General features: G+C 37.1%; 1 protein-coding gene across 1 annotated transcript in view; it reads right to left on the reverse strand.

The window, feature by feature from the left end:
• The window catches only part of LOC106881858 (eIF-2-alpha kinase GCN2), a 66,444-nt gene that overhangs the window by 27,930 nt on the left and 28,692 nt on the right, over positions 1–9,822 (reverse strand). Inside the window, exons 11-13 of the mRNA XM_052973492.1 lie at positions 8,867–8,924; positions 7,277–7,303; positions 4,905–5,027 (exon numbers count right to left, since the gene is read on the reverse strand). Coding sequence (XP_052829452.1) covers positions 4,905–5,027; positions 7,277–7,303; positions 8,867–8,924 — 208 coding nt within the window. The remainder of the gene's footprint in view (positions 1–4,904; positions 5,028–7,276; positions 7,304–8,866; positions 8,925–9,822) is intronic.

Raw genomic sequence — 9,822 nt, forward strand, 5'->3', positions numbered from 1 at the left:
TATATATATATATATATATATATATATCATATACCCACATATACACATACACAATGGAGGCTCTACATAGCTGCTAGAAATAATAGTCAAATCTCATCTCCTTCGAATCACACATATATATATATACAACAGGCTTCTTTCAGTTTCCGTCTACCAAATCCACTCACAAGGCTTTGGTCAGCCCGAGGCTATAGTAGAAGACACTTGCCAAGGTGCCACACAGTGGGACTGAACCCAGAACCATGTGGTTGGGAAGCAAGCTTCTTACCACACAGCCACGCCTGTATACAATATTAATTTTTTTAAGAATTTCTATTCCATATAATTTCCTTTATTGCTACTCATATTCTAACATCTCATTTGGCACAAAGCCCCCTTTCTCAATACTACCCTCACTTCCACTCAGAGGTCTTGTCTTGTAAATTATTTAGTGACCTCACTACTGTTGGTGATACACAAAAAAGCATCCAGTTTACTCTGTAGATGGTTGGCTTCAGGAAGAGCACCCAGCTGTAGAAACCATGACTAAGTAGACAATAGAGCCTGGCAGAGTCTTCTAATTTGCCAGCCCCTGTTAAACTATCCAACCCATACCAGCATGAAAAACACAGTAACTGATGATGATGATGATGAGTGCCTTATATATAAGCCATGAACTTAGTGTAATTGACAAATAAAACAATTCCTATTTAGTCAGAAGTTCTAAAGAAATTATCATCAATTTCATTAGAAACAAATAATGCTCTAATGTATTTGGATGAGATTAGGAAAGGTTTGTTGTGATCACTACCTCATTTTGTTTTTGTTTTTTTGTTTTTTTGCACATCAATACAATCATTTGCCTAAAGCACTCGTGGTGAATGAAACATACTTATCAATCATCATCATTGCACACTGCTGTCTTGTTTGGTGCATGCAAACATCCACCATTGCTGCTACTGCTGCTGCCTCCTCCTGCATAACATCATAGCCATATAAAAAAAAAAACACCAAAAACGTCAACCAACAATGGAGGCTCTACATAGCTGCTAGAAATAGTAGCCAAATCTCATCTCCTTCAAATCACACCCTGCTGTGTTAAAAAGATAAACAGAGGATACATTACACAATGTCATCAACATCATCATTTAACATCTGTTTTCCATACTGGCATGGGTTGGATGGTTTGACGAGCTGGCAAGGGCAGGAGCTACACCAGGTTCCATTGTCTGTTTTGACTTGGTTTCTAAAACAGCTGGATACCCTTCTTAATGCCAACCACTTTACAGGGTGTACTGGATGCTTTTTGAGTGGCACCAGTACCAATGCTTTTGATGTGGAACCAGCACCAGAGCTTTTTTTTATGTGGCACCAGCGCCAGTATTTTTTACTAACGTACTCCAGGTATACAAAAAAGATGAGATGGTCATATCTAGAATGCCTTTGATTTATAGGCTTATTCACTCAGGCCTGACATAGAGCTAAACAACAATAACAGCCTATTGCATGAAATAACAAAATATTAGAAGAGAAATTCAATGAACAAATTAACATTACAAAAAGTCAAAGATGATAATGGCGACATCAGTGATGTTGAACTGTTTATTTTTCACAGTTAATTCTAGAGTATTATAAAGTTGTGTAAGATACTAAAGGGTAAAGAGCCCCTTCGGTCATGAATGGCCATGGGATTGCACCTAGAAAGTTCCCTCTGAGGCACAAGTCCGAGCAATGTTGTTTATGGAAGACTAGCAGTCGCCCATGCAAAGCAGCCTCCCCTCAGTGTTCGTACTGAAAATCGAGATCGCGCAAGCTTTTGCCCTTTTGCTCCCCTGATGTTATCTGAAGGAAAGGCAAATGCCGATACAGCTTGGCACCAGTGACATCACAGCTCATTTCTGCAGATGAGTGAACTGGAGAAACATGAAATAAAGTATCTTGCTCAAGAACACAACACAGCCCAGTCTGGGAATCACACACTACCTCATCATTGTGAGCCCAATGCTCTAACCACTGAGCAATGCATTTCATGTAAAAAGTGAAGGGACATAGTTTAGTGGTTAGGGTATCTGGCTTATGATCATAAGGTCATGAGTTCAATTCCCGTTGGCACGTTGGGTTCTTAAGTAAGACACGTTATTTCACATTGCTCCAATCCACTCAACTGGCAAAAATGAGTTGTACCTGTAATTCAAAGGGCCAGCCTTGTCACATTCTGTGTCATGCTGAATCTCTATGAGAACTACGTTAAGAGTACACATGTCTGTGGAGTGCTCAGCCACACATAAGATAATAAGGATCCATGAAAAAGATGTTTAACCCTTTAATATTTAAACCTGCATTATCCAGCCCAAATATTCTACCTGTTTTATGTTCAAATTAACCAGATCCAGCCTTTCACACCTACTCTACAATGACATTCTATAACTAAACCATCACAAAGTTATATGATAATGTACGATTAATTCAAAACAATAGATAAACTTTACATTTGACAGTAATTTGAATGCTAAAGTGTTAAGCCAGCCAAATCTAGCCCAAATATTCTACATTTTAAAGTTCAAACGGGCCAGATCCAGCCCCTTATACCAACCCTACCATGTCATTGTAAAAATAAGTAATCATATCATTGAAATCTCAAAACTACAAGATAATGCATGGTTAATTCAAACAATGTGAATAAATAAATGATACATCTGACAGAGTAATCTGAATGCTAAAGGGTTAACTTCCAATTGTAGTCTGATTTTCTGATAGTTAATGGCAATGTATTCAATATAGTATTGTTCTATATCTTATTTCACATCACTACTACTGACTGAAAGAGGCACATGGCTTAGGGGTTAGGGTGTTGAACTCATGATCATAAAATAGTGGTTTCAATTCCTGGACTGAGCAATGTGCTGTGTTCTTGAGTAAAACACTTCATTTGATGTTGCTCTAGTCCACTCAGCTGGTAAAAATGAGTAAATCTAGCAATGGGCCAGTGTCCCCTCTGGGGAGGAATATATATGCCAGAGAAACCAGGAAACCAATCCTATGCTCCTTACAGAGTACTGTGAAGTAACAACTAGTGACCCAAAACTAGGTAAAACTTGAAATTCCTGTGAATAAACTGGACAAAATAGGTCAATTAAAAAGAATCTAAAGAATTAATACTTTTGTAAATTAGAATGAAATTTTAAAAGCATATATGCTTGTTTATCAGTAATATAAAGTAGACTGACCAATGTACAAGATGTACTCCTATTAAACAAAACCTTAGCAATATACATGTTTTATAGAGTTGTTGAGTTGGCTTTGATTGAGCAGACAAATGATCAAAGGGTTTTTTTTTTCCAGTGATGACCATTCCATCTTTTGCATCAGACATTGGGTATCAAGGATCACATAACACAATGCACCTTCTCCTTTTATTTTTTAAGCTGTTAGGGTATCATCATCATCATCATCATCATCGTTTAACGTCCGCTTTCCATGCTAGCATGGGTTGGACGATTTGATTGAGGACTGGTGAAACCGGATGGCAACACCAGGCTCCAATCTAATTTGGCAGAGTTTCTACAGCTGGATGCCCTTCCTAACACCTCAGACCTGAAGAAATTATAGACCGATACTCTTAAGTGAAGTAACTGAAAAGAAGCTCCAAGCACTTTCACAAACATTTGGGGGATGTTGAAAAGAAGACGAAATTTACAGTAGTCAATTTTTGAAAGCGGTGTGGTTAAAAATTTTTTAACAAACAGCATGCTCCACTGGATGTGTAATGTCAGTGTGCATACATGACAGAGTGTAAGTGCCCTGAGAGAAAAGTTGGATTTAAGAAGCATCAGATGTGGTGTGCAAGAGAGATGACTGCGCTGGTATGGTCATGTGTTGCAAATGAATGAGGACAACTGTGTGAAAAAGTGTCATACCCTAACAGTAGAGAAAACCTGTGGACCAGGAAGACCTGGGACGAGGTGGTGAAATATGACCTTCAAACATTGGGCCTTACCGATGCAATGACTAGTGACTGGGACCTTTGGAGATATGCTGTGCATGAGAAGACCTGACAAGCCAAGTGAGACCACGGCCCGTGGCCTATGCCAGTGGGTGTAACCAGCCCATTTATGAATACCCCTCATTCATTGGGCAATAAACCTTGCTAACTCTAACTCTATTGAGGCAAGTGAAATCAAAATCAAAATTGCTGACATGGCTGATGACAGTACCGCCTGATTTGCACTCGTGCCAGTGGAATGTTAAAAGCATATCCGAGCATGATCGTTGTCAGGGCCACAGATTGGTTCCCGTGCCGGTGACATGTGAAAAGCACCATTCGAGCGTGATTGTTGCCAGTGTCGCCTTACTGACACATGAAAAACAACATTCAAGCATGGACATTAACAGTGCCACCGGACTGGCTCCCATGCAGGTAGCTCGTAAAAACACCTTTTGAGCATGGTTGTTGCCAGAACTGCCTGACTGGCCCTCATGCCAGTGGCACGTAAAAAGCACCCACTACACTCTCGGAGTGGTTGGCATTAGGAAGGGCATCCAGCTGTAGAAATTTTGCCAGATCAGATTGAGCCTGGTGCAGTCTCTGGCTCACCAGTCCTCAGTCAAACCGTCCAACCCATGCCAGCATGGAAAGCAGACATTAAATGATGATGATGATGATAATGATGATGATAAAGATGATGATGAAATCATGGAAAAATTTCAATCATATTTTATATAATGAACAAAAGTGATAGACGACAATGATGGCGACTGCCGCCACCCCACCATATGATGAAAAGCATCATGAACTTCAGTTCAAAGATGATTTTTTCTTACATAATATTCCTGTACAAAAAGGAGAATGCATGAAACAGTACAATTGCAACATGTATGAAAATTCAGCAAAAACATTTTAGCCTAATGTGAAGAAATATACTCACTTGTCCATGGATATAAACTAAAGCATCGACAATTTCTCTAAAAAGTCTCCAGATTTCATCAATGTTTTTATTTGGATTCTTATCAATATATAACCGCAATGTTTTCTTTTCACAATATTCCATCTGAGTGAGATAAATAAAAAAAATATGTGTATTCAATCAAAAATTTTACTTTTTGGCAAAATATCTTTCTATTTTATTTTAAATCTTGCTCCTACCTGAAAAAAAAAAAACATTTTATAAAGCAGACTATAAAAATAATGAAACTACCTATGGAATACCTATTATTTTGAAAGTTTTAAAATTGCAGGAATTTTATAGAGAACCATCAAATAAATAATTTCTCTTGAAATTATACTTTGTTTAAAATATTTGATTCTTGAGCTGGTAAAAAAAGTCTATATAGGTAGTACTGAATGTACAGACATAGGAGACAATATATCTAAAAGCTATAGTCCTTATTATACACTTGTTTCCTCTTCTACCTTAAGAGCTGTTATCTAACCACATGGTTCTAGGTTCAGTCGCACTGCATAGCACCTCGGGCAAATGTCTTTTACTATAACCTTGGGTGGATGAAAGCCTTGTGAGTGGATTTGGTAGACAGAAACTGAAAGAAGTCTGTCATATGTGTGTATGCGTCTCTCTCTTTCCCTCCCCTCTCTCCCCCTCCCTCCCCCTCTCTCTCTCACTGCATATCACCTTGGGCAAATGACTTTTACTATAGCCTTGGGCTGATGAAAGCCTTGTGAGTCGATTAGGTAGACAGAAACTGAAAGAAGTCTGTTGCATGTGTGTGTGCATATACGTGCATATGCATGTGCCTTTGTGCTTATGTTTAACAACCAGTGTTGGAGTCTTTATATCCCACTTGAGAACCAGTGTTAGTGTCTTTATATCCCTGTAATTAAGCAGTTCAGCAAAAGAGACTGATAGAATATAAGTGCCAGACTTTGAGAAAAATAAGAACAGGGCTCAATTCATTTGACTAAAAATTTTTCAAGCCAGTACCCCAGCATGGCCAATGTCAAATGACTGAAACAAGTAAAAGGTAAAAGAATGTTATGCCAAAAGATAAATAGGCAAACAACCTTAACCATGTAACAAAATCTGTCTATACTCTTATTTCACTATTCTAAAACTATATTGGTAAAACTTCAACAAATCTTAATACTATGTATTGCATCCTTATTTTCATATCAGAAAAATCTTCATATGGCTAGATTTGAACACACCATCTCATTGAACTGGGTACAAAGTGTGGCATCTGCCCCACTTCGCTGTAGATTCTCACAAAAGCATATTGGCTAATTGCAGCACCAGCAACTGTTCTGGCACTGCTTTTCGATATATCACTGGTGGTAGATAAGTCACTACTATCTCTTAACGGTCAAACGTCCACTGTATAACACCTGGGACAAGTGTATTCTGCTATATCATTAATCATGACAATTAATGCCTTGGGTGAAATTTGATAGACAGAAACAGTACATCAGTTAGAAGCCAATTGTGTGTGTGTGTGTGTGTGCGCACACGAACATGTATGTGTTTACATTTATGCCACTTAAAACCAATGCTACTTGATGAAACATAAAGCAGTTTGACCAAAACATGTTGACGAAACAGGTACTAAATTTAAAATTAATTACTGTAGTCAATTTCTTAACTAATCCCAAGAAAGTAGTACCTCAGAAAGAGCACAGCCTAATTTCTGTTAAAACACTAAATGAATAGAAAATATATAAACACCATCCTTAATTTTATATATTGATAGAAATATAATTACAACAGTTACCTTATGGCATTTAAAAATATACATGACATAGCTGCATCTTTAGTTACATCTTGATTCATACTTAGCTTTTACAAACATATACATAAATATTCACACACACACAGACACACATCCCAGCTGATAGGTCTCTGTCTTGCAAATTACTTGGTGACTTTGCTGGTGCTGATGCCACATAAAAATGCACCCAGTACACTCTGTAAAGTGGTTGGTATTAGGAAGGGAATCCAGCCATAGAAACCATGCCAAAGCAGACAGTGGAATCTGGTGTGGCTCTCCAGCTTGCCAATTACTGTCAAACTCTCCAATCCATACCAGCTTGAAGGACAGACATTAACTGATTATGGTGTATAGATCTTGGCATTTTTTTTTCTTGTTCTTGTACAGTAATAATTATTTTATATACTCAAATACAATTCAAAACACTTCAAAGAAATGCAGAAAGAGAATTTGAAAGTGATATAACTAAAGATGCAGGAATGTCACAAATTTTGCTACCCTGATATTCTTCCTTCTATCCCTCCGTCCTCCTATCTATACAAACGTGGAATGAGAATGTAAAATAGTGAAAATATATTACCTGAATATATAAGAATCTTGCTTCATCCTGAAAAAAATAAATTGAAAAATACATTTAAATAGTTAATAATAAACAATTTATTTTGAATACATATATCCAAAATATATTAAAAAAAAAAAAAATATTGAAAACTAAAGCAAAGTATTTGTTAGTATTTGAAGATGTATCACAGGTATTCTGATTTCTAAACAAGAAAAATGGAAGAACTCTTTATGTTTATGTATTTGTTTTGCAAGGTCCTTGATGTGAAATTGTGTGTTAAAGCAGATACTGTTATACTTGGGGATGTTCAAATATTTGTCAGTAAAACACATATATATTTAGTCCTTCACTTCAGTTGTACTATTATTATTATTATTTTAGTTTCTTTTGCCACACATCCTGTGACTTCCTCAGTAACACTTTATCCCACATGTTTCCTCTTAGTTAAAATTGCTTAGTATTAAAAGTTAAACCTACTTTCTGTAACATATAAAAGAATGAAGATGAAAACATTCTAAAAGTAGGGTCTTGCAGTCAGAATTCAGTAAATTTATGTAACATCTCAGGAAATGAAAATGAAAAGTTACAATTATTAACAGAAATATTTAAAGAAGACTACACCAGGCTACTGTGTCTGTTTTGGCAGGGTTTTTATGGCTGGATGCCCTTCCTAACACCAACCACTCGGCAGAATGGACTCAGTGTTTTTTACATGACACTAGCACAGGCAAAGTTAGTTTTGGTAAGATTTTTACAGGTGGATGCCCTTCCAAATGCTAACCACTTTACAGTGTAGACTGGATGCTTTTTATGTGGCATCAGCACTGGCAGGGTCACCAAGTAACTTACAAGACAAAGAATTTTGAGAGGAGCAGGGGCATTGGAGGAGGGGATCTTGTATCAGATGACGAAAGATTAGAGTGCAACAGAGTGGCAGAAACAGGTGTCTTGCTATAATGGAGGGGGCATTGGAGGAGGTGATCCAGTGTCAGATAATGAAAGGTTAGAACATGACAGAGAAACAGAGAGGCAGAAAAAAGTGGGGATGTGTGAAATATTTACAATCATTGACTACAAATATTTAGAAAAGGTATATAGAATAAAAGTGTAAAGAAGCCTCTCTGTGTGTGTGTGTGTGTGTGTGTGTGTGTGTGTGTGTGTGTGTGTGTGTGTGTGTGTTTATGTTTACCCTTACCACTGCTTGACAACCAGTATTGGCATGCTTATGTCCCTGTAACTTAATGGTTTGGTAAAAGTAACTGATAAAATTAGTACCAGGCTTAAAAAAAAATCCTGGCGTCAATTAATTTAACTAAAAATTCTTCAAGGCAGTGTCCCAGCATGACCACAGTCAAATGACTGAAACAAGTAAAAGATAAAAGTTATAAACCACTTTGAATATCATTTTAGAAAGTTTAAAGTTATTTCTTTTGTGCTGCAAACTATTTACCATTTCTTTGGTGCTTCGATTCTCTTGACGCTTAAGCACATGCTTATTTTGCTTAATGTTTAATCCTGTGCTGGTTGTATGAAGTGATAGAAATAATGGAAAACATATGATTTTACAGTTAATTATCTTCCTTTTTTAACAATATAAATAAATATTACCTCGAATATTAATTCTTCATCATTATCATCTTCATTTTCTTCTTGACCATCAGATTTCCTAATAGACATCAAATGTAAGGGAGAGAGAGAAACCAGAGATTATCTTTTTTCCTTTTCAAACGGATCAAAATAAGCTTTTCTTCAATAGAATACTAACATATTTCCTATCATTGTCCCTAATCAATGTTCCTTTCAAAAGTTTTGAACACCTAATAAAACATAATAAATATTTATTTAATATAGGTGCAGGTGTGGCTGTGTGGTAAGAAGCTTGCTGCCGAACCACATGGTTCTGGGTTCAGTCCCACTGTGTGGCACCTTTGGCAAATATCTTCCACTACAGCCCCAGACTGACCAAAGCCATGTGAGTGGATTTCGTGGAAGGAAACTGAAAGAAGCCCTTCATATATATATATATATATGTAAATGTTTGTGTCTGTGTTTGTCCCCCTACCATCACTTCACAACCAATGTCGGTGTGTTTACATCCCCGAAACATAGCGGTTCAGCAAAAGAGAGTGATAGAATAAGTACTGGGTCAATTCATTCAACTAAAGATTGTTGAAGGCAGTGCTCCAGCATGGCTACAATCTAATGACTGAAACAAGTAAAAGATAAAAGAGGCAAACATGGCCATGTGACTAAGAACTTCACTTTGCAATCATGTGGTCTGGGTTTGATCTTACTGAACAGCCACTTGGGCAAGAATCTTCCACACAGCCTCAGGGTCACCAATGCCTTATAAGTGAAATTTGGCACATGAAAATTTTGTTAAAGCACACACATTCATATGAAAGCACACACATTCATATGAAAGCACACACATTCATATGAAAGCACACACGTTCATATGAAAGCACACACGTTCATATGAAAGCACACACGTTCATATGAAAGCACACACTTTCATATGAAAGCACACACGTTCATATGAAAGCACACACATTCATATGAAA

This window comes from Octopus bimaculoides, chromosome 16 (assembly GCF_001194135.2).
Source record: "Octopus bimaculoides isolate UCB-OBI-ISO-001 chromosome 16, ASM119413v2, whole genome shotgun sequence".
Classification (NCBI taxonomy): Eukaryota; Metazoa; Mollusca; class Cephalopoda; order Octopoda; family Octopodidae; genus Octopus; species Octopus bimaculoides.